This window comes from Salmo salar, chromosome 14 (genome assembly GCF_965601325.2).
Source record: "Salmo salar chromosome 14, fSalSal1, whole genome shotgun sequence".
NCBI lineage: Eukaryota > Metazoa > Chordata > Actinopteri > Salmoniformes > Salmonidae > Salmo > Salmo salar.
The window spans coordinates 71160987-71188983 of NC_138304.1; the positions used below are offsets into that span (position 1 = coordinate 71160987).

Genomic DNA, 27997 nt, shown 5'->3' on the forward strand with positions numbered 1-27997 from the left:
TACTGTAACAAGCCAACATGGACTGTAATATTTAATCATTTGATCTGGGGCGTACTGTCAATGTATGTTTCAGATGTTGACCTTTGAATTTTGTTCCCGGGCTTGTGATTGGTGGGAAAGCGATCTCATTTGGTCATGATCTCCACATTGGCTTCTCAAGGATCTTTAATGACAAACCAAAAACATGAGTCAATAACTACACAGTGACCAAGAAACCAATGACGACAATACAAATATATAACGAAAGAAAGATAGAAAATAAATTAGGCGAGTTACACTCAGAGAAAGCTTCTTTTTTTTTCCTTCATCGTCTGGTTTTACATGTCCCAGAATTCCAAAGTTCAAGCTCTTGCAGCAGCTCTGGGGAAAAATCTGCATCTTTTTGTGAGAACCAACTTCTCTAAGCGCAAGAGTTTCTGTGTACGTGTGTCTGCGTGTTAAGTCTCTGGTCCCCTGAACCTCTCCAGCGCTTGTGGGATAGGTCAAGTCCTCCCACCAGATCCAAGTGAAAGAGTGAGGGGTCAAAAGCCAAACCAGGCAGCTTGAACACGTCTATGCATACTGTGGAACGGTCACCACATGGTCTCTCAATACACCGTAGGCAGCTAACGGCCGTGTGTGGTCAAAAGTTATTTTCTACTCCATAGACAGCCTGTGGCATAGCAGATCAAAGTGGAGACCATGGGTTGGTTTAACATGCCTGTCTCACTACAGACTTGGAGCTGTGGCAGAAGAGCATAGACTAGCGAGGGAGCAACATGAAGGCCTCTCCTGATGTCTCTCAGTGTCTGAATATACCGTCTAGTCCAGTTTGAACCAGTCTCCTGTTTTAGCACGACCCCTGGTTTAAGAGGACTGTGTTGACTGGGTCGTTATCTGGAGAATGAACCCTTCGCCACCCCCTCAAACGGGTCAGAGTGGTTTGATCCTGCCGTGTCAATGCGCTACAAGCTCACCGCCCCCTCCGCTCCTCGTTTTACGCGTTTCTCTGCAAATACCCTGACCTTCGACTTTTAACCCTCGACTCTTATCACGTCTGACCCCTCCGTTCCTCCTCAGTCTTGTTTCCCGAGCAGCAGGTCTGTGGTGGACGTCTTGGCCGGGGGTAAGGGCCGCGGAGGGGGCGTGGGCTTGGGCCGCCTGGGGCTCACTGTGCTGCAGCCACCCCCATCGCTGTCGGTGGAGGAGGGGGGCGGGGGTGGCGGGAGGCGGGGCAGGGACAGGGAAGACTGTGGGCCAAGGTGGGGCGGGATGCGTGAGAAGGACGATGCCGACCTCAGGTTCTGGATGCGCCGGCACTCCTGGCAGATCCGCACGTGGGCACAGCTCCGGGAGGGTGGCGCCGTGGCCGCGGCGGGCGGGGGAGGGGGCGGCGTAGTGTTGGCGCCCAGATGGTCCTCCAGGAGGTGCTGTGGCCCCAGGCCCATGTCTGAGGGCCCCCCTCCTACGGCCCCGCACGCCCCCCCTGCTGCTCCCCCTCCGCCTGTCAGGGGGCCCGAGCCACTGTAGAGCTTGCCGTTGCTGAGACGCATCTCGCGGACTAGGCGGATGGGTCTTGGGACACCCAGCTGGAGGCGGGTGGGGTGGCGCAGGACACCGCCAGTGCTGGCCAAGGGCCGCCGCCGCCGAGAGCGTGAGGTCTTCTTACAGGAGATGGCGTTGCGGAACTCGGTTAGCATCTCATGACACACTGACATCTAGGAGAGAGAGAAGAGAAGTGTTAGAGCGAGGGAAGAGAGTGAGAGAGAGACAGAGAACGACAGCGAGACGGAGAGGAGTGATAGGGAGATGAATGTGAATGTGAGAGGGAGAGAAAGAGCGAGAGAAATCGAGAGAAATCGTCGGAGGTTAACTAAACCTGTTGCACTGTACAAATGCAGTGTGACCTCCGGACAATGGAAATACGACTCATGAGTAGCTACCTCCAGTGACACTGACACATATTCAAAAGGATCTCAAATAGAGAATGAAGATAGAGATGGAGACAACGGAAACCGGAATCACAAAAACAAACAGAGCAGCAGGCGGAGATAAAGCAGGAGCAAATGAAAGTCACAAACAGCGTTTTACCCAGACACCAATGAAATAAAACGACACAAAGGACTAGCAGGCGGAATAACAATGGCAAACACAGAGAGCGAGAGAGACAGAGGAGTGAGGGATAGAGAGTGAAAGAGAGGGGGAGAGAGTACTGAATCACAGACAGCTTAGAGAGCGGAAAAAAAGAGGAGAAGAATGGAAACGCAGACATCGACCATCACCCTTTGTTTGCTTGCAGCCATGTACACATCAACACGTCGACACCAAAGCACAACACTCACTGCACTGCACTGCACACCGGGAGGTGTGTTGCCATAGTAACCTACTGGAGGGTTTCTGTGGTTTCGCCCGGGGCAGCAGTGAGGGCGTACCTCGTCTGTCTCTGCCGAGCGGCGGGTGGACCAAACAAACTCCATGATGGCCACGAAAACGGCGATGATGAGGCCACAGATCAACACCACGAAGATGCCCCCGATGTTCTCCATGCCCAGACCTGGGGAGGAAACGATGCATTATACACACAGTTCTAACACACGGATAGAGGGGTAATGGTAGGGCTGTGTGTTGACCCATACACTGGAACACACATATGGGAAACATAGGCAAATGTGCACAAAGAAATAGCCGCAACAGGATCATCAGAGCCCTCTAATACTCTCTATACAAAGCCTAAGGGGGAGAAAAGCTTGATGAACCTTGCAGCATAATGTCCCTACAGAGAGTGTGGTGAGTGTGTGTGTGTGTGTGTGTGTGTGTGTGTGTGTGCAATTCAACAAGTCTGCATTCATTGACTTAATAAGTCAATCGACCACAAGAGTCACCTTTGGCTTTTCCCGTTCTATTTTTCAGCCAGAATATTCGACATGAAGGTTTCATATGCTTCTTATCTTCAAAATGTCTCATAAGGATGCTCTGTGCAAGTACCCTTGTTAGATCGAGTGTTCAGAAAAAGGCTCAAGTCTTCCGGCTTTAACCCGAGGGCACTTATTTGTCCAATGGATGACTCAATCAAAACTCGTACCACTGTGCCCGCGTCCCAAATGGTGCCCTATTCACCCATAGGCCTCTGGTTGAAAGTAGCGCACTATATAGGGAATAGGGCACCATTTGGGAACCTACTCTATGTCTAGTGTGGGCTGCCTAAGGTGCAACACACAAACAACATCTAGCGTCCTCTGTCTTCTTCTGTATCGTCCAGTCTGTTGCTTGTAGCTATCTAAGCATTTTGAATGGGAGAAGGGGTAGCAGATGTGAAAATGAAACTGCAGAAATGAAAAGGGGAAATGTCTACCACACAGGCAAGGAAAATATGCTCACACACACACACACACACACACACACACACACACACACACACACACACACACACACACACACACACACACACACACACACACACACACACACACACACACACACACACACACACACACACACACACACACACACACACACACACACACACACACTTATTTCCCCCTGGTAAAGTGCGGTAATCGTAGCAGTAATTAAATAAATCTTCCAAATGGGGTTTGTTCTTAATGCTGGAACCCTTCATGGTGAAACTGGCAAGTTTGTGTGCGATATTACAACAACAAAGAAGTTATTGCAAACAACGAACACAGTTTTTTTTTCTCAGACATCACTGCATGTCCGATAGAACAGCCGAATATGTACTGCAAATTATTTTTTCCCCACATTGCGCTAGACTCGTCACCTCTGCTGGGGCAGACAGTGGCGCCGCTTCCCCCTACTGCAGATTCCATCTTTAAAGTTGAGGCAAAATAAACCCGACATATTCACACACACATAATCACAATTAGATCAAGTACACACATATCTAAAGCAAATGGAATTTCCAGCTGTGAGACATTGTGATGGGAATAGAATGGGCTACATTTACCAATTCACTTGTGTCCACTCTTCTGTGACACCAAAAAACATTGACTTTATAAGTATCTAAGAAACAAGTGCTTAATACTACTTGAGGAAATGTTCACATTGTATTGTGTACAAATTGTATTTTGTGCATTAGTAGCGTGCAATTCTAATGTGACTGCATAGCAGCTGGCTTGGAACAAATGAACATTATCTCAGCAATAAGTATAGATTCTAATGGCAAAGTTCAAATGACAGTTGCTGGGCGCTCGTTAAAAATGGGAATGCTGGGCGCTCGTTAAAAAGATGAATGTGGGTGTCCGTATAAACGTTTCAGAGCACCTCCAAGACTAGGACCTGACGGAGATCCACTCTGGATGGAAATGTTGCATATTTACTAGCCTCATTCAAGGTATATGCTGGGTTGTGAGGGTGTGTGAGGGTTAGTGTCCTACCGAGTGTTTCATTGGAGACCACTAGTCGTATGTATCAAGCGTCTCAGAGTAGGAGTGCTGATCTAGGAGCAGGTGCTCCCTGTCCATGTAATCTTATTGATTATGATCAAAAAAGAAAAACTGATCCTAGATGAGCAGTCATAGGGCCCCCTTAATACATAGGGCCTCTGATCATTAGCGCTGGTACTTTGACAGGTCTCCCTTTGCGATAAAAAAAGTATTCTGACCGCAATGGTACTTCCTGGTTAAATAAAGGTTAAATAAAATAAAAACTACTGGCACAGGTGGTGCTGTACCCACCCTTGGCTCGGTGGTCCTCCTCCTTGGGGCACTGCCCCCCCTCCCACCACCTCCTCTTCAGGATCTCCAGTCTGTTGTTCTCTGCCAGCTGCAACACCCCCAGAGTGATCTCCTCTTTAAACGGTGAGCCTGGGGAAGAGGTGGAGAGAGGTAGAGGGCGGGAAGGAGAGAGAGAGTTACAGAGAGAGGGAGGAATGGAGAGAGGGAGAGAGAGAAACAGACAGACAAGGGAGAGAAGGAGAGAAAGAGAGCGAGAACAATATTACTGTATTGTTAATTGTATTTACTATTCATTGTGTATTGCCAAGTCCTCTTATTGATTTAACTTCCTGTGTCCTTGCTTGGCAATAAAAGATAGTGACTTATCATGCCAATAAAGTTCATTGAATTGAATCGAATCAAGACGGAACGAGGAAGCAAGACAGGATTGGGAGTAAAGAGGGCTTAACAAAGAAGTAGAGAACAGGGTGATGGAGAAAGAAAGAGAGGGAGGGGGTGAGTGAGTGAACCATGTATAATTGGAACTCTGCACTACATGTGAGCCAACTGTAACCTTAGAAGTTGACATCCATGCTGTTGTGTCAACGCAACAAATACCAATTATACATACAAGTCAGAGGTTGTAAGGTGGGCCAGCCAGACATACTGTTAATATGCAGTAATAGGCTAGTTAGCTGGGGTGGAACCTGGGGAAATCACTCTGGGAACTTCACAGATGGATCTCCGCTAACAAAGCTACCTAAAATGTTAAATGTCAAAATGTTCCCTCTGAGATTTTGACTTTGGGACCTCTGTTCCCAAGCGTTCCACCCCCGGCTAATAGGGAAGGTGAAAGAGCTCACACATAGCTGGAGTAAAGACATATATATATATATATATACACATTTTAAAAAACAAGGATCCAAGTCTGTCCTTGAGTCTTTCGTTGAGAACCACCTGCTTGTGTAATATCAAGGCTGCCGAGTAAAAAGCAACTGTAGCCATGGCGACTGGCTTAAAAAAAAAAAAAAGATGGATGATGAGATGTGTGTTATTTCTGACCTTTGGGCTGGAGGGCAACTTAAAGGCATGTTGATGAAAGAAAGAGGAAAAATGTTATCCCTGGTAAGTCCTTGGGGGAAATCGGATAGCTCTGAGGCCTACTTTGATGTTTGGAAATTCTGGGAATTCTTGGGGGGAAAAATGCTTTTCTATGGAATGGAATTGTTTGATGATAGATTCGAGGGCTTAACAGATGAAAGAGATGGCAGATATGATGGGAGGCTAAAACAGAGTGACCTATATGGTCATTTGCCCCAAGGCTGTGATATGTAGCCAGGAATCAATCTGAACCATGTGGGTTTGATATTAAAGTGGGCCTCCAGCAAGAACATGTAAGGTTACATTTATTTTGATCATCAAAATGAAATGAGACAGCGAGGGGGAGGGTGATAAAGTCAAGGTGTAATAACATGGTAAATTAGATGGAACTGCATCAAATAAGAAGAGAGCACCTGGTGGTTAGGGTCTAAAACCGTAGCCCTTGGTGTCAAGCAGGCCCTTTATCTGGGTGAAGTACTCTCTCGCTCCCCCCCCACTCTCCACTCACCCAGGGGCATGCCAATGCCGTAGCCCTTGGTGTCGAGCAGACCTCCTATTTGGGTGAGGTTACAGTTGAGGCGGCGGTGGTACTCGTTCATGGTGCTCTCCAGCAGGAAGGCGTATTTAGAGTTGACCACGCGGGCGATGCCTTCTTCTGTGCTCTTCACAAACACACTGGGCTGCTTGGAATGCATGTAGTTCCACATGCGCTGGTACGTCTGGTAGCGCGAGTTCTGTTTATAGGTGTGTTGAAGGTTGTCATGGCAAGAAAAGAAGGGGGAAAGTGCTAACTTTTTGTGATACATTGCGTCTCAAAGACACGTACCCCCACCAAATACACATGACCCCCTATCAAATACACAGGAACCCCCATCAAATACACAGGAACCCACATCAAATACACAGGACCCCCCATCAAATACACAGGACCCCCCCATCAAATACACAGGACCCCCCATCAAATACACAGGACCCCCCCATCAAATACACAGGACCCCCCCATCAAATACACATGACCCCCTATCAAATACACAGAAACCCCCATCAAATACACAGGAACCCACATCAAATACACAGGACCCCCCCATCAAATACACAGGACCCCCCCATCAAATACACAGGACCCCCCCATCAAATACACAGGACACCCCCCCATCAAATACACAGGACCCCCCCCCCCATCAAATACACAGGGACCCCCCCATCAAATACACAGGGACCCCCCCAATCAAATACACAGGACCCCCCCCAATCAAATACACAGGACCCCCCAATCAAATACACAGGACCCCCCCCCCATCAAATACACAGTAACCCCCATCAATTACACAGGAACCCCCCATCAAATACACAGGACCCCCCCATTAAATACACAGGAACCCCCCATCAAATACACAGGAACCCCCATCAAATACACAGGAACCCCCATCAAATACACAGGACCCCCCATCAAATACACAGGAACCCCCCATCAATTACACAGGAATCCCCCATAAAATACACAGGACCCCCCATCAAATACACAGGAACCCCCATCAATTACACAGGAACCCCCCATCAATTACACAGGAGAACCCCATCATTTACACAGGAACCCCCATCAAATACACAGTAACCCCCATCAAATACACCTGGGGTGCCCACACACACACAATCCATACCATGAAGAAGGTCATGGTGGAGCCTCCTTGGATGGTACCATACTGGATGTTGGTCTGGTCAGCCAGGTCGTCAGGAGACTCGATGGGCACCTCCATCCTCTGAACTGTAAGGAAAGCTGCCAGGTTGGCCGTGTAGGAGGAGATGATGATTAGAGTGAACGCCCACCTGGGAGGGACAGAGGACAGGCATATTAACACAAGTTACGCTATGGCAAAGTTAAGCCTACTCCTGGGCTAAAAAGGCAACCTATATGGTCCCAGTTGTTAGTCCAGAATAGTGTTGCAGAATTACGGTAGCTTTCCCAAAATGTGCAGGTTTTCGAGAAATCATGGTTGCATTTCCTGTTTATTCACTCCTTATTCCTGACTGATTCTTGAAATCTTCCACCCAGGATTTCTGGAAAACCTGGGTAACTTGGGTAAATTAGCAGACTTTTGCAACCCTAGTCCAGAAATTGGCTTCATATGTGTCCAGTCCACCACCGCATTATATTACACCTTAAAGTGTTGCTCTTGTTCTGAATCTTTGTAAAGGTCAAATGACAAATTGTTGAAATCTTTCCATTCACAGCGTGCTGTCAACTGTTTTCATGTCAACAGTTCCAGTTGCACTGATCTAATGGAATGTTTGTTGATTGTCTGAGCATCTACATAATTATCAAAAAAACTACTACTTTACCCTTTAGGTTGAACACCGTTTTATTCTGAACAGTGCATTGCAGTATCAAGACAATTCAGAGTTAATGGAGCTAACTAACTAGAGTAAAAAGTGGTGAGGTTTGGTGAAATACACTCTTAGCATATTTTTTTCTATCTATACCCTAAAAGGGTTCTTCGGCTGTCCCCATAGGAGAACCCTTTGAAGAACCCTTTTTGGTTCCAGGTAGAAATCTTTTGGTTCCAGATAGAACTCTTTTGGGTTCCATGTAGAACCCTTTCCACAGAGGGTTCTACATGGAACCCAAAAGGGTTCTACCTGGAACCCCAAAAGGTTCTACCTGGAACCAAAAAGGGTTCTCCTATGGGGACAGCCGAATAGCCCTTTTGGAAACCTTTTTTCTAAGAGTATACTTCAGTGAAAAGCCGTCGTTTGGAGGATTTATTGGCACAATTAGGTTATAACAACAAGGTCATTACCAATGGGAGATAATGTCTAGATGCATTTTACCATGTACATCTAGTGTATAAATTGCCTGGCTGGGCTGATGAGACAGTGGATTCCGCAGTCAGATGGAACAGAGTAAATAGGAATTTTAACGTCATAGATTTAGCCGGGGGTAACTTGTGGAATAGACACCGGCTGGAATGCAGTTTTAACCAATCAGCATCCAGGATTAGACCCACCCGTTGTATAATGCGGTATAATATAATTCCCATTAGTATATGACTGCCATCTGGTTGATCTGATGAACAGTAGCTTTGGGAGAAGAGTAAAGTGGAGGAGGAAGTAATACAGAAGTTGATACTGTAGCTAGCCACACACACGCACCCACACCCACCCGCAACCTCCCTCCCACACAACCCATACATACTCACCAGACCCCAGAGACGCAGCGTGTGGACAGTGCGCGGGGCATAATCTCAGAGCCCTGCTGCATGAAGCCTCCCACAGGGAACCACAGGCTGTTGCCCAGGGTGTACTGGTTCTCCAGCATGTCCTTGCGCCCCATTAGACACGGGTGAGGGTTGTACCACTCATAGGGACTCAACCTGGGAGGTGGACAGCGAGAAGGGTGGACTATTTAGTCTTCAACATATGATTTATACATAATAGCATCATCTCTAAATGAGTGAAAAGGGATCCCCAAAATTGCATTTCATAACCTCTCTATTAGATAAGTAGATGAGGCAACGGAGATTTAGAGCCACATTAGATATAAGATGCGACCTTTGTATAATCTGGTCCCTGATCTGTTCGTGCTGCATAGCCACCAGGCTACTCTATCTAGAGTGTATGCAGGTTGAGGTGTCCCCCAGCCCAGTATGTGGCGTAGTTAGTTACCTAGCGGCTAGGAAGAGCACACAGCTGACAGCCAGGTAGGCCAGCAGCATGAAGAGCCACACGGCTGGAGAGAACGGGTCCAGGAAGGAGAAATAACCTGGCTTCCGTCCCTGATTGGAGGATGAAGACAAAGATGGTGTTAACGGAGATCAATACCAGATGGTGCAGTTCAGATTTCAAACACAAGGGGACAAAGTATTGGCATTGATTTCATTACAGATTGGGCAATGTGAGTACAGGACCATATCCACCAGGGCACAACGTAACAGAAGGTTTTGCAATAGAAGATGAAAACAAGTGTTTCTTATTGGACAAGTTCAGGTAGTCCCTCACTGTTTCTGCTGTTTTCTTCCATTTGGTGCCTAATGAATATGACTCAGGACAGCTTGAGTAATTAAATTGATAATGTTTTTCCTGAATGCTCTGTAAACCCTTGGGGGATGGAATATACTAGACTACAGAGCTGGGTTTCCGTTAGCTGGTAATAGCCGGCTTTTGGCCTATAAAAAAAGCCTATAAATAAATAAATAAAAACATTGTAAAATGATCCTTTTTAGCCTATTCATTGATGGACATACCAGTCGATGGAAATGCATTTGACTGGGCATGCTTATCGGTCTATAGGCTCATTTGCATACTGTTGTGAAATGAAATTGGCTCATGTGTACAGTATATTCGTTATGCGTCGTATTAATCACACGCTTGCTTATAGCATACATATACAGAGCCAATGAGCTGAAAATCGGTCAGGCCAGCGCTGCTAGTTAAAATGCAACGGAAGGCAGGCTTGCTTCATCAGCGCTACACACATCTTGGAACGAACATGGGCACGTAGCCTACTGCCTTGTGCGCATTGCTGCGCTTATAATGTGAATAAATAATAGTTGGTCAACATTTAAAGCTAAACGTTCTGATCTGTTGCAGACTTTCTTTTTTCTTTCTTTTTTACTGGTTGTATGAATTTGAGATGTATCATCCCACAACGTCCCAGAGTCTGTTTGGAATAGGCTATTTCTTTCTCGACCAACTGACCAATAGAATACATCAACTTTTCTAGTATGGGGGATAGTACATTTACATAGGCTAGTGATTTTGCTGTTCGTTACTCGTGTTGTTGGCTGAGGAAAAGTAAATGTGGACATTTCCCCCGAACATCTTCAGTGTCCATCAGAATTTGGTAAGAAGGAAGCGCACGTTGCATCCTCGACTTGCATGTTCAGTTAAATATGAATTACCGTCATCTAAAAGGGATTTCTGTCATTCTGAGCAGCGTGGGTGGACGCCCTAATTAGGTTACGCACACAATGCATATGGGTCAGGTACGTTTCTCAAATCTCCGGTAAATTACAATGTTGCCAGTCAAATGCCCGGCGCCACATTTCCATAAGGATACCCTGCTACAGAGTAGTGTGGCTTGTTTGTTGTCCATATATGAAAATTGCTTTTTGGATGAATACGGTTGGGTGACACTTTAGTTTAAGGTCTGCTTATGAACTGTTTATAATCATTAAGCTAATGTTTGAATACAGGCCTATTCATTGTATTGACTTGTATATGATTACGTGTCCTCATAATAAATGATTTATGCACTGTACTCGCCAATGTTACTAAATACATCCACAGCTGAAAGACAGTTTACAAGCCATTTTATAATGGTCTATAAACAGATGAAGTGTTACCCGAGGTAGTAACAACTAAGCCATATAGCGAACAATGTACAAAACGGTGCCTTTTCCACTGCAGCCCAGGTCCAGCCTGAGGCTTTCCAAGACCTTCTGGTATTATCAAATCAGACCAAATGTTATACTGGGGAAATTGCGTTTTCATAGCTAGAACTGACACTAAGAACATGGGAAGAGCACCAACTCCCACAGTGGAAAAGCACCAACATAGTACAGCACACATAATCTGTAGTCAATGGCAGTGCCTTACCCATAGTGATAAATCATAACTTAATGGATTTGTCTCTGTGGTCATCTTACCAAATGGACTCTGTACAGGATGCTGATGCCCAGAGACATGAAGGGTTTGGAGAAATCTATGACCTTCTCCCTCTCTGAGGTGATGGTGAACCCAGCTACCGCCAAGTCTGCTTTCTGTAGGAGAGAGGGATGGAGATGGATAGGGGGGTAGAGAGCGCGAGAGAGAGACAGGAGAGAGAGAGAGCAATAGAGAGAGAAATAAAGAGAGTGAGAAGGGGGAGAGAGAGGAAGTGAGAAAGTGAGAGAAGGGGGGAGCGAGAGAGAGAGAGAGAAGGGGGGAGAGAGAGCGAGAGAGATAGAGAGAAAGAAGGGGGAGAGAGAGATAGAGAGAGAAAGAAAGACAGTGAGAGGGAGGGAGAGAGAAAATACAGAGAAAGAGAGAGAAAACAACAGAGAAAGAGAAAAATATAGAGGGTGACAGATATAAGACAGAGGGGAGTCGAAGAAAGAGGAAGTGAGAGCAGAGAGATGGAGAGATACAGATTAAAAAAAGGGGTCAATTGGGGTTATCGAGGAGAACTTGAAAGCAGTCTTGACATATAGAACGTTTGTTCTGCAGGGGTGAGTGTAGACTCCGTAGTGTAAGAGGAGGGGAAGATTCTTCAAGAGCGAGGTAGAGAGGAAGGAGAGGGGAAGGAAACACCATAAAGGACAGAGTCATCATAGAGTGCATGGCTGATCCAACAAAAACAAGACCCCAGACACCTCTCTGTTCCTTAATTACATATTAATTGATTAATGAGGACATACTCATTAACGAGTTTCACCCACTTTCATCAGGCAGTAGCAGGAGAGAAGAGCGGGAGAGAGGGGGGTGGGTAAGTGTGTTATTCAATGAAGTGTTTAGGGAATGTTAGTTTGTGTGTGTGTGTGTGTGTGTGTGGTTATTGCATAACGATGCTTATTTAAAAATTAAGTGAGAGTGTGCGTGTTTTCATGGAATTTACATAACCTTGTGCGTGAGTGTGTGTGTGAGGGCTCCATTAGTGTGTCTCTCCCCGTGTGTGCCACCAAGAGTATGTTCACTCCACATGAGTGCATGTGTGTGGTGTGCGTGCGTGCGCGCGTCTGTGCGCCAGAGACATTTGATGATTCTCTTAACGAGTAGGTTGGGTCAAGCATGGCTCCACTACCCCACCAGCCCCACTCACACAAGGTCATTACAGACGTCATCATCATCATCATTACCATTATCAGTAACAGCGTTATGAGACACTATCGGGAGTCGACGGGAGTCGAGATAGGGCCACACAGATAGCATCAGTAATTGCAGTTGTCGTTTTGAGTGGTGGCAACATTAGCTCAAAACGATGTTATGGCAACAGCAAGTGTGGTAAAATAACGGGTGGGTCTGTGGCGTTGTGGCCAAAATATCCTTCGCAGTCACAAACAAAATAGAAACAGTAGACGCTGTTGTTGTTACGGCAAGAGCAGTTGAAAGAGCTTTGAGTGCCTTGCGGATTCCAATATATTTTGCTGCGTCAGCTGCTATCGCAAGAGAATATTTACGGGAGAGTTGAGATTCATTGACTTGAAATTCTGGTTACTTTCCCCAAATTCCCCAGTTTTCCAGAAAATCCTGATTGGAAGATTCCTGCAATTAATAAGCAAGAAATCTGGGAATCCTCCAACCAGGATTTTTGGAAAAAGGGAATTTGGGGAAAGTTAACAGAATGTTGAAACACTAGCTCTGACTGTGGTCTGAAAGCCACCAGTTCTATACCACTAACAGCTACAGGTTAGCACGACGATTTGTGTTCCATCCCAGCACTAACACCTGTTGAAATAAATCAACTAATCATCACAACTTAGATGAACTGTATCAGGTATTGTAGTGCAGAGCTGGGGCAAAGCCAGACATCCCTGTAGTTCTCCAAGACCAAGGATTTTAACCAGGCTTCTCCTTAGTTACCATGGTGATTATTTACGGCTGACTTTGACTGATTGAAGACCCACGCTATTGACCCACCATTACAGCCAGTCGTCTAGATGGTGTTTGTGTGTGTGTGAGTGTGCATGTGTGTGTGAGAGTATGTGCGTGTGTGTGTGTGTGCGTGAGACTGTGTGTGTGTGAGTGTGCATGTGTGTGTGTGTGTGTGTGTGTGTGTGTGTGTGTGTGTGTGTGTGTGTGTGTGTGTGTGTGTGTGTGTGTGTGTGTGTGTGTGCGTGAGAGTGTGTGTGCATGTGTGTGTGCGTGAGAGTGTGTGCATGTGTGTGCTTACCCTATTGATGAGCTCTCCCACCATGCCTGTCCAGGAACCGTTTGGTTCAGGCGCACCGTACAGCCCGTCATCCACCAGCTTGATCCTGAAGGAGAACTTCAACATGTCCGACAGCTCTCTTAACATGTCCACACAGAAGCCCTGGTACCGGTCGTTTCCCTGCAGCTCCTGGTAGTTGGACTTATGCATCACATACGGGTTCTCCTGCAATAGAAGGAAATCAAAAGGCATTTACCGAAACATGTTGATTTAAAAAGAAATATATATATATATATATATATATATCTATACACTCGCTCTTGTCTTTTGTTACTAGCACTGACTTGGTTGATAGCCACTTATTAAGGAAAACATTTGATTACTATGACTGTGAGATGTGGTTGTCTCACCTAGCAATCCTCAGATGAATGCACTAACTGTAAGTCGCTCTGGAATAAGAACGTCTGCTAAGTGACTAAAATGTAAATCTATATGTAATATGGATTTTTGAAGTAAACATCCTACCAACAGCTGCTGAATATCTCTTCATCATAATTCAAAGAAGGAACAGTGTCCTGAAGCATTTAGTAAGGGCTGAATCTTCACTTGGAATGTGTGCACATACCCTCATTTACATATATTGTAATTTCTCGCATATAGGTCACTGGCAAAATGATTTGTCACTAAGCGGCAATAAGGGACCTATTAGACACGAATAACATTAACATCTACTTAGTACTTACTTGATCAGGTGTAAAGAACTGATATTACAAGTTACCGTACAATTAAATGATTAGTGTACCCCTGACTGACTCTTTTCTTTTGTTCTCGGTAAATTAAACTTCATCTTGTTTTAACCCAAAATGGTCAACAGAAAACCAACAGTTTCACATCTACCAATGCAAATGTGCGAAACCACAACGTCTTTACCAATATGGTGGTGACGATGAGCGTCTTGTTAGCCAACGTCTCCGACATGTTGATGTCCAGAGACGTGGAGTTCATCGCCAGCGTGTTGTTAGAGTACCAGATTCCGATCTGTACACGGGGATGACGAAGGAAAGGAAAATAAAATGGATTGGGAGAGGGGGGACGAAGGGAAAGAGATAGACAATAGGGGTAAACCCGTGGTCAATGTGTATGCATTAGTCAATACGTATAGTGCATCTAACTCCAGTGCTTGTCAAATCAGCTCATAAATATAGACATTCAACCCCGACCCCACCGTGACCCAGTCACATTTGAGCCCATTACGCCTTGACCCCCTGACCTCTTTATGACCCCCATGGTGCTTCTCCAGGATCCTCAAGGTATAGTTTGTCCTCTGGCCTTTACTGTTGAACTCCACCCTGCCGGTCAACCCATCATACTCCACCTGAGAGAAAGAGAAAGAGAGAGGGAGTGAGGGAGAGACACAGAGAGAGAGACAGAGAGGGAGTGAGGGAGAGAGAGAGAGGGGAAGCAAGAGAGAGAAAAACAAAATGTATTCTTTCAAGGAGCCAGAGAGAGAGAGTGGCAAATGGAGAGAAAAATAATGTTGGACAGAAAGAGAGGGGAGGGACAGAGAAACAGAGAGAAAGAGAGAGGGAGAGATTCAGCCCAGACAAACAGACCAGGCGATAGCTAGGCTTGGCGGCGGTATATTAGATGGCTGAAAGTGGCGAGAGAGACAGAGAGATGTATGGCTAAAACAAAAGGCAAGCAGAGAGACTGAGGGTGCAGCATGGAGAGAGAGACTCAGGATGAATTATACCCTGAAAGAGAGGTAGAACAAGAGATGCCCAAACGAGGAACAACAGAGCGGGGGAAAGAGGGGGGGAGAGGAGAGGAACCACTGCCAAAGAGAGTGTACGAATGATGGAATGATGCACGGACAGCGAGAAAACATTGTCTGAGACTGAAGAGAGATGAGTGGAGAAACAGATGGTGGAAGATAAGAAATGGCAGACTCCGATAGGAGGAGGAATGAAGGAGGAAGCGAGGATGGAGAGAAAATGTGCTGCCCAGCAGAGCACTACAATGAAGATAGGAAGAATACCATCAACACCACAACAACCACAAAATAAGAGCAGTAGTATACGTGACAACATACGAAAGCCCCAAAGGCGACAGGAAGGTTATAAGATAGTGCTTCAAGCATTAACGTTGTGCTAAGTGGAGCTGTGCTATTCACTAGTTAGCCTACTGGTAGGGTTGGGGTCAATTCCAAACCAACTCAGTCAATTGCTCAATAATTCAGGATTCACTTCATGAATTCCAAAGTTATATCACTTTTATTTTATGAGCTGAAATGCCATTCATCCCGCAAATGCATTGAATTTAAATGGATTTGCCCCGCAACCCTTGTTACTTCTGTAGTTCATGACCAAAGGTAGCCATGTTTTGGCTAAGCATGGAAGCTATTAGAACCTGACTGGTCTGTATTCAACAACATCACATTGTTGCCTTGGCAGGAGAACGAGTTGGCTACGTGGACAAATGCATAAATAGCTAGCCACTCTAGTTGGGACAATGTTCAGTAACAGGTGGATGTACCATGCTATGTTGCATATTTCCACTAAGCACTGGACCTATTGGGACGATGTTACATTGTTGCCTGGGCAAGACAACAAAGAGTTGGCTTATATGCAGGTGGCACAATTGGCTAGTTTGGACAACATGCAGTAAAGAAAAAACACACTGGTGAACTAAAGGTTTCTGTAGTCAACAAAACTTACAACAACATTACAAAGGGATAGTTGGGACAGCATCGGGACAGTATTGAGTAAAGAGAGAGCAGGTGTGGGTACCATGCGCAGGTAGTTCATCAGGCTGGTGCCGTGCTGCCAGATCTGAGGAGTGGTGCAGCTGAGTGGCTTCACTCCAATCTCCTGACTCCGGTTGAGCTCACGCACCGCCCCCACCACCACATGCACCGCATCAAACATGAGAGCCGACGACAGCTGTGGGAGAGAGAGAATAGTTGATACTAATGTTCTCAGAGAGAGAGTAAGAAAGACATAGGGGGGGAGGAAAGAGAGATGGAGAGAGGCACAATGGTAGAGAGAGAAAGATGAGGGAGGCAGGCATAAGGATAGAGATGGAGAAAGAAAGACAGAAACATTGAGATAGATGTAATGTTTCTCAGTCAACAAGGTGGCACTGTGGTCTGTGCCAAAGCGATGTGATTCAATCAAACCTTAAAGGGATACATTGGGATTTTGGCAATGAGGCCCTTTATCTACTTCCCTAGAGTCCGATGAACTCGTGGATACCATTTTTATGTCTCTGTGTCCAGTATGAAGGCTGTGAGGGGGTAGTTTTGTGAACCAATGCTAACTAGCCTTAGCGCAATGACTGGAAGCATGTTAGTTAGCAATTGTGCTAGCGCTAGTTAGCAACTTCCATCTGACTCTGGGGAAGTAGATAAAGGGCCTCAATGCCAAAATCCCAAACTATCCCTTGAACATTAATGACATCTGGTCAGGCATCAGTCAACCGGACAGAGTGTGAATCACACAGATTGTGAGTGACAGCCGGGCAATCTGTGTACCTCGACTGTCAGTTTGATTGTGTCAAAAGGAATAGTGATAAAGTCTGTGTATGAGGCTGGTGGGAGGAGCTATAGGAGAACGGCTCATTGTAATGGCTGGATTGGCATTAATGGAACGGAGTCAAACGTGGTTTTCATATGTTTGATACCGTTCCGTTTCTCCCATTCCAGCTATTACCACCAGCTTCCTCTGCTGTGCATGACCTAGACATGTACGAGTAAATGTGTGGCATTGCACGTACGAGTAAGTGTATGAGTGAGAATGTATGAGGGAATGTGAACTTGGATGTCATTATACTGTTATAGTATAAAATATATAATGCTAGAGCAGTATAAGTTAGTATTGAGAGTATACAGCAGTAGTGAGTACACAAGAAAAATACTTGGCTGACACGATATGAGTAAGTTACTGTAGCAGTATATGAGTAAGTTACTGTAGCAGTATATGAGTAAGTTACTGTAGCAGTATATGAGTAAGTTTCTGTTGCAGTATATGAGTAAGTTACTGTTGCAGTATATGAGTAAGTTTCTGTAGCAGTATATGAGTAAGTTTCTGTAGCAGTATATGAGTAAGTTACTGTAGCAGTATATGAGTAAGTTACTGTAGCAGTATATGAGTAAGTTTCTGTAGCAGTATATGAGTAAGTTTCTGTAGCAGTATATGAGTACGTTTCTGTAGCAGTATATGAGTACGTTTCTGTAGCAGTATATGAGTAAGTTACTGTAGCAGTATATGAGTAAGTTTCTGTAGCAGTATATGAGTACGTTTCTGTAGCAGTATATGAGTACGTTTCTGTAGCAGTATATGTGTCACGCCCTGATCTGTTTCACCTGTCCTTGTGATTGTCTCCACCTCCTCCAGGTGTCACTTATTATCCCCGGTGTAATTATCCCTGTGTTTCCTGTCTCCCTGTGCCAGTTCGTCTTGTTTGTCAAGTCAACCAACGTTTTTGTTTCTCAGCTCCTGCTTTTCCCAGTCTCTCTTTTCTCGCCCTCTTGGTTTTGACCCTTGCCTGTCCTGACTCTGAGCCCGCCTATCGTCTTGTACCGTTTGGACTCTGACCTGGTTACTGAACCCCTGCCTGTCCTGACCTCGAGCCTGCCTATCGCCTGGTACTGTTTGGACTGACCTGGTTTATGAACTCTCGCCTGTACCCAATCTGCCTTTTGCCTACCCCTTTTGTTATAATATATATCGGAGCTCAAACATCTGCCTCCTGTGTCTGCATTTGGGTCTCGCCTTGTGCCCTTATAATATGAGTAAGTTACTGTAGCAGTATATGAGTAAGTTACTGTAGCAGTATATGAGTAAGTTACTGTAGCAGTATATGAGTAAGTTACTGTAGCAGTATATGAGTAAGTTACTGTAGCAGTATATGAGTAAGTTACTGTAGCAGTATATGAGTGACAGTATAAAAGCGACACTGTATGAGCAAAATGATTTGAGTAAAATGTATATGAGTATTAGTAAGTAATCAGTATACAAGTGACAGTAAGACTATTGAATGAGAATATAACAGTGTTTGAAGAAGGTATGCATTACAGTGAATGTAAATATGGCGGGAGAGTATTACAGTATATGAAAGTATATGAGTACAGTATATGAGAAAGATTGAGTATGTTTAACAGTAACAGTGTATGAGTACAACCACATACAAGGTGTCCTGTTCTCACCGCTGGGCCGGGGTAGGGGCTGAGTTCACAGCCCTCCCTCCAGGACAGGTTGAGACTCCTGATGAACTCCAGGTAGAAGGGATGGCTGCTGTTGAACATGGAGAAACCCACGATGTTGGACTGGTCATCCACCACGTTGTCCAATCGCAGCAGGGGAAAGTCCTGATTGACATGAGAGGGAGGGATTGGCTTGGGAGTGCACATTCTAGAGAGAGCTAGCTAAACCACACAGGTGGGTAAAAAGTTTGTTTATTTTTAATGGGTGTCCCTCCCCAGTGATGTATATTATATGAAATGATTGTTCGACAGTGACGTATGAGATAACAGTGTGGAATAGGGGTAGAAGAGGGTAAGTAAGTCCATTTTTCTTATTTTTAAACTTTTGAAGTATTTTTGAAATGCGGCTCTGAAAAAGATCATTGCAGTTGGACAGCAGTGGTAACAGTGTAACACAGCATCTCACAATAGCAGAGTGATACTTTATACTGTAAGGCCACAGTGTATCAGTACGATATAGGACCATGGTACAATACAGGGGCTGCGTTTTGGTAGCGGGAGGCAGGACAGGGAGCCAGTTCCAGACAGTAGAGTGGCGTGCCATTCAGCCACTGTATGAAAATGAAAGGGTGATGATTTAGAGATTTCTGGCCTCTCTCCAAAGTTTCGGGGAACTGCCGTTTTGCCCTTAGGGGTGTGAGGCGCACGCCCTTGTAAGTACCACGGTAAAAATGTCCTGCACTGTAGACGGGACGGGATATGATGTCGGAAATATTATTAGCTATGTAAGTCACCTCGCACAAGGGCATGCGCCGGGCAGGGAAATAATGATGACAAACTGCGCACTCCCATCATGCATTTCAGATGAGATCCGCCGCGATTGCCATCCATAGGCCGGGCGGCCAGGGCACGAGCAGAGAGGGTAGTGGGTAGGGTACGGAGAGGGAGGGGAGGAGCATTTTGATTGGTATGCTCTTACCATGGTGGTGAGGATGTACTTGTAAAATGCTGACGTCATCCCCAGCTCCGATGCCTGAGGGGTGGAAAAGGAAAGAGGGGGTCATTGGTAACACTGCTGAACTGTACTGCATTGTGGGTGATGCAACAACTTGATCATATGGCATTCAGATAACAAGTTGGTTCACTTTATACACATCAGCCGGTGTATAACATGTACAACTGTGACCTCTCTGCTATTGAGACATTATGTAAAGTTAACAGCGCATATCTGCTATGTTGACATGCATTTACATAGCTTACATGAAGACTACTTGTAGCATTTACATAGCTTACAGTAGTTGTGCCACTGGTAGAATACAGAACAGAATAATACATCATTTAAAAGCATGCATACATAATGCACCTTCTGGCTGCAATACAGAGTAGAATACATGGTACTATGTGTTATACTGCAGAGAATGCCACCAGTAGAATACATGGTACTATGTGTTATACTGCAGAGAATGATGTTGAGCTGGGCAAGGCAAACCTACATAAAGATTTCATAGCACATGAATAATTCACACAGATTCATAAGTATGTATGCATGTATGTTTTGTTTATTCCATGTGTAATTCTGTGTTGTTGTATGTGTCGAATTAAATGCTTTATCTTGGCCAGGTCGCAGTTGCAAATGAGAACTTGTTCTCAACTAGCCTACCTGGTTAAATAAAGGTGAAATAAAATTTAAAAAAGTAGATATATTCATTGTCTAAATAACATCACGATTCCATTTATGGAATGTTTATGTACTGCTTACAAATGTGTTATATATGAGTTATACATGTGTTTTATATATATATATATATGAGTTATACATGTGTTATGACGTCCTTATGTAGATCGAGTTAGCCTTCAAATAAAGTGTTAATAATCTATAATAATAATACATGCCATTTAGCATGCCTTTTATCCAAAGCAACTTAGTCATGCGGGCATACATTTTACATACGGGCGGCCCTGAGAATCAAACCCACTATGCCTTGCTCTACCACCTGAGCTACAGATGACCACACTGTTGTCAGTTGTCTTTGTAACTGTAGCTTGGTGAGTGTCCTGACCTTCTGGAGGATGAGGTAGGAGATGGAGGCATTGGCGTCGATGATGATAGTGGCCACTTTGTCGTCTCTGATCTCCTTCAGCAAGGGGGTGGGGTCCAGGCTTTCGTCCAGCATCCTGACAGACAACGTTTCCCGGGAGATCAGGAAGCGCCGCACCAGCTCCTCCAATCGCAGCAGGCCTAAAGGGTGGAGGCGGGGGGCGTCAAAGTTAGAGGCTGGGAATGTGTTGATGAACCGCAAATGTTGTGATACCTCAACCAAACATTTCAGAGAACTACAGCACTGTACTGCTGTTTCAAAACTCATTTTGATTACTGATACCATTTTGATTACTTATATTTTTCTTTATTTCTCTGTTCCCCTCCCCCTTTATATTATACTGCGTAGTAACTCTAAAACTACTTTGGTAAATATATCATAATATATGCCAATTAACAGGTAATCAGATGGTAAGTAAATGCCTAGAGGATGCTGTTAACGTTCACATTCTCTGTAAACCAATATGTTTAATCTGATATTTTGGTGAGGTGTGTAACAAAGGAGGGTTTTTGAATATTTTAAATTGTTTCACTTTTTTCTTAAATTAATGACAAGTACACTTTTACTTCCTGCCTGTTTCTCTAACATTCAGTGACCACTGAGTGAATGTATCCAGGACTAGTAAAATCACATGCATGACCTTGATAATTGAAACAATAAGATCTCCATAGGGTGGCTGTAATTTAACTGAACCGTGAACAGGGAAACCAATACAGTGGCAATGTAGCTGACTGTAAAAACAATTTTAAACAGAAGAGAGAAGAAAAAAATATATATATTTTGCGAGGGCACATTACACAGACCGCATACCAGTCCAACCAAGTGGAAAACAGTGGGATCGATAAAGAGGGAGGGAGGCGCGGCCTGTAAAAAGATGCATTCAGTGCATGATCACACCCGACCTTGGCCCCAGACCTGAGCAGTCAAGTGGAAAGGCAGCTCATAAGTGGAAAGCATAATCCAATCTGGAGGGGAACTGGGCTAATCCACAGCGTGGACCGGCCGGGCGGCTGCACTCTGTGTGCAGGGGGACCCCAGGATACATTCTGCTGCTCTGCTGAAGTTTCAGGGGCATCGGCTGTACGTTGACAAGCCTAAAGCGTCAAAACATATGCACAGTACATAAACCTCAACGGGTAGCTATGTACTGCTATAACCCTCTAGGCTAAATAAAGGATTACGTGAGCAGACACCTTGAAGAAAACGCTGCACTCACGCTCAACCTTTGCGTCGATCAGACTGTAACCGTGGAGAGTTTGTGTATGGAAATACGGAGGTAAAGGAAATACAGGAGGACATGAATACAGTCGAGCTCAACACCCACGCTCTGCCTTGGCATAAATGAGACAGAACCCTCCAAAAGGGTTATTTCGGCTGTTCCCATAGGATAACCCTTTTTGGTTCCAGGTAGAACCCTTTTTGGTTCCAGGTAGAAGCCTTTTGGGTTCCATGTAGAATCCTCTGTGGAAAGGGATACCTTGGGACCAAAAATGGTTCTCCTATGGGGACAGCCGAAGAACCCTTTTAGGTTCTAGATAGCACCTTTTTTCTAAGAGCGTACATAGGGAAGAATTGTAGTACAGAAATATACATGTAGGGAAGTATAGGAGCATGCATGTAGCATCAGACACCCTTAGGTGTACACTCACACTCTGCCTTGGCGCAGATGAGGCTGGCGGTGGGGTAGCTGAAGGAGCGGAGGATGGCCCCAATAGCCAGGCTCAGGTCCTCGTTGCTGGGGTAGAGGCTGACCGAGGCGAAGCGGAGGTATGGGAGTTTGGGCGTCTCCTCCGGGCCTATCTTCACATGAGGGATCTGAGACAGCAGGCAACATAAGGCGTTACAAATGCTCTTTTAGGCATTATGAATCGGTCATGGGAAGTGTTCATCATTTTTTATGTGAGTGTGTTGTAAAGGATGGATTATTATTATCATACATAATATATTATAATTAGCAAAAGAGTAAAGGAAGGGAGATGACGGGCCGGGTGGTATATAAAGGCCGAGTACAGACAAAATGATGTTTTCCCTGTGTTTTGTATCATTTTGTACACCAGCTGATGAAACTAACACCGTAAAAGTGTGAAAACATTTGATCAGTGTTATTTCCTGATAGTTGCTGGTTGAAAATACAATCTACACAGGACCTTCTAATCAGCAGGTTTTGCATGGGTGGAGTATGAGTATAGGCTTGCCTGGTGACATCACCAGGCAGTATACGTTCATATAACAAAGAGAGTTTCAAACCTCTGACAATAACAGCTACTTTTCAGATTACATAAGCCCTCCCCATCCAGACCACTCCCAGAAAGTCCTAGCAAAATTCTTGCTTGAGAAAATGGTTTTTGCTAAAAAGCTATTTATGGTTCTTTTTGACTATTTTAATGGAAAACTATTACAGTAAGGTAGTTAATTGTTACCCAGAAATGATTTGATATTAAAATAAAAACAGCTACATTGGGCCTTTAAGCATTGAAGATTTTACCCGGGACAGTATTATCATGCTCTGTCCATCACATTTACATATTCAACCCAATTGAAGAGCAACAAAACTAAATGTGTTTTTATACTGGTTTATACTCCAAGGCAAACAGTCAAGTTTTTTCAGTTGCATTTTCTCCCTAGGGTGAGATTTTAAACCCTGTCTGACTCAACCTGGCTAAGGGCTAGGTCTGAAATGTTTCACCCCTGGGATGAAATACTGCTCACCCCCTACTGAAATAAAGTCTAATGTGAAAATGTCTACAGAGATTTCCATTGGCGGATGATTGACAGCATCCGTATTATATTATTATAATCAGTCCTGTTGCAGATTCAGACGACGAAGAGATGTATCGAGATCGTAATCTAACCGTGGAATATACGATTGTGATTCATTATCGTAGCTAGAAGGAGTATTAACCAGGTCAATTCTCTGCATGACCGAAGTGTGACCATGCAGGTTCAAACTGAGTGAACCACAGTTAACTCATTACAGAGTTCACTGAACTATGACCGAGGGAGAGAGATCAGAGAGGACATTTCCTCAAGTGACGATGGCTGTGTTCCAACATGAACTGTTTCCACGTCTCCTCTCCCTCACGTGCACTGACCTGAAAGGACTTAGAATATATGCCATTCAGCAGAGGCTTGTAGAACTTATGTGCATACATTTTCATATTGGTGACCCCAGCAGGATTGTTATAAACAAAATGGCCGAAACCTATCCAGTCCTTTCAATGATCGGTAATCATCCGGTAAGCAGACAAGTAGTGGAGTAGTGGTTTATGGGAGTATGGGGATACAGTATGAGGAGCAGTGTGAAGGTGGTTTAGAGGTCATAGCTAGCTCACCTCCTTCTCCCCACAGATGTGACTGACAGTTGAGCCTGAGGCGGGACTGGACGCGGGGCCAATCACAGAGACCACCCCCTTCGGCAATATCTGACACACTGGAGAGAGAGGAGGGAGATAGAGAGGAGAGAGAGAGAGAAAGACAGAGAAGGAGCGAGAGAAAGAGAGAGCGAGATGGTGTGGGATATATAGGTTGATAGAAAGAAAAGGGTAGACAAGAGAGAGAGAGAGACAGACAGGAAGGAGGGAGAGAGAGATGGGGGAATTAGTAAGGAGGGAGAATTTTCCAGCAAGATGGAAGAGTCAACGTCTTGGACGAGGTCCAGTTCTGTCTGTGTCCTGTTCTTGGATGATATATCAAATTAAGAGTCAATGCCAGACACTTTTGATTAATTGAAGCCATAACGGCAATCTGAGTCCACGCTCTGTCTAGTGGAGATTAGTGTTCTAATTCTATCCAGAAAAACCTGTGCGGCTCTTCTAGATCCGAGACAGATAAGCAATGTGTGTGTGTGTGTGTGTGTGTGTGTGTGTGTGTGTGTGTGTGTGTGTGTTGTGTGTGTGTCTGCACGTGCATGCTTGCAGATCACTCACTACTTAAAGAGCAACTGTTAAGACCCACTACCGTAGCCCCTTTACTGCAGTCAACTGAGCTTGTGGCCTTATGGGTGGAATGTTAATCGTACTCATAATTAATAAACATTGTAAAAAATAAAATAAAAATCAAGTGTTTCTATGTCAAACAGTTTGGTTATATTTCAGTCTTCTGTGATGTATATAAAGTGTAATATTGGGATGCAAACGCAAAATGGAATACATTTCAACTCTATATCTGACATGGTACAGGGGTCTTCTTATTGTTAAGCCCATAACAACATATGTGAAGTGTATACTTTTGTTTCAAAGTAGATTTGTTTAAGACTACCAAGAAACACTCTGTGTGACCCTGATTTAGCCCACTGCAGTAAAAGCATATTGCCTCCCTTTGTGATGGTGAGAGTACAAAAAGCTATCCCTTCGGAAAAATAATGATCTCGCATACACGCTTAGCTCGATCGAGTCGTCCTTTTCCGAGACAATAACTTCTGTCAGTGGTACACTGCACTGTGTAGGTGTATGTGGATGTAACTCGTTTGATGAGTGTGTTAGTTCCTCTGAGATAATGCCTAGTCTTTAGCTCAGAGGGCTGACACAGTCTTGTGTCACTCAGAAGACCTGGGTTTCAAACCCAGTCCATCAAATTTGTATGAGTGTCTATCCAGGAATATCCCATTGGGCACAGAAGTCTATTCAACTTCTATTCCACGTTGGTTCAACGTAATTTCATTGACATGACTTGGAAACTACGTTGATTCAACCAGTGTGTGCCCAGTGAGATTTGTCAATAAGTGTAGCATTCACATTAGCTTAGCGGGCTAACACATTCTTGCGGTACACATTACTCGACCTGGGTTTGAAACCCGTCGGTCACATTTGTGTGAATAAAATGTCTATCCAGCTCTATTTGACAATACTGGTTCGTACTGATCCTACTTACTGGTATCGGTGGTCTCATACTGGGAGTCCTTCTGCAGCTCGAAGATGTCCACCTCCACCCGGGCTCTGGACGGGCCCTCAAACACACTGTTGATATTCTCCCTGGCCAGAGCCAGCGCTAGCCGCTCCCCTCGACCACACACCGACTGGTCGTCCAAAATAGCCGCTGGGGGGATAAATAGAGAGATAGAAGGATAGACGAGAAGATAAAGGAGCATGAAAAAACAGACCCGGGGGCGGATGGATTCAAATCCACTGTTGTGTTTTGTCATTCCTTTCAGAACAAGTCTATCTGATCTATGTTCCAATAAGGCTAACCTTTTGACTAACATTCAACCCATCTGCAACATGGACACCGGGGGTGCGTCACAGAGAATCACACAGACTAGAGCCATTTTCAAGGAAAGGTTATTCAGGGGGGAAATTGGACGACCTGTCACCTGACATTTAGGATGATCACTGAATGATGATCACATCGTTGAAGTCAGCAAAATGTACATATGCAAATGGTTTAACCAATTAGTTGAGGAACCCATTGACACAGCCGATTATCGTGTCGTCTTTATGTTAACGACTCTTGTTTACGTTACAATTACAGAGGAATGATGCATTCTCTGATCCAAGCCTTATCTTGCTGATCTTCAATTAACCTACAGTATCCATGGAGACATTTATAGACTATTGTACTGTAAAATGTACTGTACTGCAGCTTACTGTTCTGTATTGTTTTGTGTACTCTCATGGTACATATGGTGAACTAAAACCTCATTCATAAAACCGGCAAGACATATGATTTCTTTTTAAAGTGGGTAAAGACACTGAGGAGTATTTGTTCTTATCAGCCATGACAGTGGGATACCTATCTCCCCCATTCGGTCGTCACTAGTTACCACAGCCACAAAGTCATAAACCGTGCTTATTTTTTTAAACAATTTATCTTCTTAAAATGTGATTTTAAACCTAACCCTAACCTTAACCACACTGCTAACCGTATGCCTAACCATAACCTTAGTTTTCTTGAAATATTACGATATAGCCAATTTTGACTCTGTGGTTGTGGTAACTAGTGGAAACCCACCCATTCTGATGGAGGAGATGGCGGGAGCCTGGGTGAAAGAGAGCGGGGCCATGGTCAGCAACAGGAAGAGGAAGTAAATCGACAGCAGCAGCGCTGGCAGAGCCGGCATCTTCCACTGCTCCTCATGGAGAATGGTCTTCTGGCTGCCTGGTCCACCACCTGCTGGACGGGAGGACTCATTACAACACACAATATACAACTACATGACATAATAAACAGCTAAATTACATAATACCTGCCTGACTAGGGCAGAATCTCAATTGCATACTCCTCGCGTCCTCTCTCCTCGCCTCCTTCCTAAACCCATTGGATGAGAAAGCCAGAGGTCCCTCCCCTCCGACCTTCTCCTCCAATGGGTTTTAAGAAGGTGAGGAGAGAGTACGCTAGGAATATGCAATTGAGATTCTCCTTAGGACTTCATGTATTTCAGAGGTAAGGAGGCAGCACACATTCACATAGTTCACACTCACATAGAAACTCACATGGCTACCAGAATTAGTCACTCAAGGAAAACTTCTACAGCACAAAGCGATTAAATAGGGGAAGCAATGAGAGAGCGATAGAGAGAGAGAGAGAGAGAGATGGAGAGATAAAAAATGGAAAGAGAGAGAGAGAGAGAGCTTTAGGTATAGAAAATAATGTAATTGGCTGAGGAGGCATGACAAAATGAGTCAAAATCTTCAAAGTAGATTAAAGCTACAGTAGTGAGATTTAGGGAGGGCCGGTATAACTGAACACAGGAAGTAGCCATGGGGTAAAACAAATCGAATATAGTTCCTTCACATCCCATAACTTCATCTGTACTCTGGACAGTCAGTTATTTTGTCAACTGTCTGATTTGTTACCCCTGCTAAATGTTTATCTTTCCTGCCAATGACAAATGTCATTTAAATTGAAAGAGTTGAGTAGGACAGGCTGACAAGGCGAGAGACTGAGGAGCACAAGACAGTGCGAGATGAGCGGTAATAGATAAAGAAGAAGAATTGAGTTGATATTATAGAAAGAGAGAGAGAGAGAGAGAGAGAGAGAGAGAGAGAGAGAGAGAGACAGACAGAGCGAGCATGAGAGAGCTGTACTGAGTGACAGAACATTTAGTAGGAATAGACACGGTACAGACTGTAGGAGCAAATGGGAAATGGAGCCTGGTAGA

The 27997-nt window shown here is 44.7% G+C and overlaps 1 protein-coding gene across 2 annotated transcripts; it reads right to left on the reverse strand.

Annotated features, from left to right (window-relative positions):
- On the reverse strand, positions 1-27030 carry LOC106569981 (glutamate receptor ionotropic, kainate 5). Of its 2 annotated transcripts, none has more exons than XM_045694658.2 (19): positions 26848-27030; positions 25771-25935; positions 24234-24331; positions 22551-22716; positions 20863-21041; positions 19782-19835; positions 18806-18967; positions 16389-16541; positions 14870-14974; positions 14530-14637; positions 13621-13824; positions 11399-11512; positions 9417-9526; positions 8951-9124; positions 7415-7580; positions 6262-6487; positions 4674-4802; positions 2412-2533; positions 1-1697 (listed from the first exon to the last, which is right to left on the reverse strand). In XM_045694658.2, the coding sequence occupies exons 1-19, from the start codon at positions 26954-26956 to the stop codon at positions 1056-1058; spliced, it is 3186 nt and encodes a 1061-aa protein (XP_045550614.1). In that variant the 5' UTR covers positions 26957-27030; the 3' UTR covers positions 1-1055. The 2 variants fall into 2 exon arrangements, with proteins under 2 accessions (XP_045550614.1, XP_045550613.1); XM_045694657.2 differs by having other exon boundaries at positions 2367-2533; positions 26848-27029.
- Between the last annotated feature and the right edge of the window lie 967 nt (positions 27031-27997).

Bases quoted from the DNA above. Each gene is read 5' to 3' on its own strand.
- LOC106569981 (XM_045694657.2), bottom strand. From the start codon at position 26,956: ATGCCGGCTCTGCCAGCGCTGCTGCTGTCGATTTACTTCCTCTTCCTG. The intron at 24,332-25,770 runs GTAAGTAGGATC...CTCTCTCTCCAG, and splicing joins GTATGAGACCACCGATACCA to TGTGTCAGATATTGCCGAAG. The intron at 2,534-4,673 runs GTGGGTACAGCA...TTTCCTCCCCAG, and splicing joins GGAGGACCACCGAGCCAAGG to GTCTGGGCATGGAGAACATC.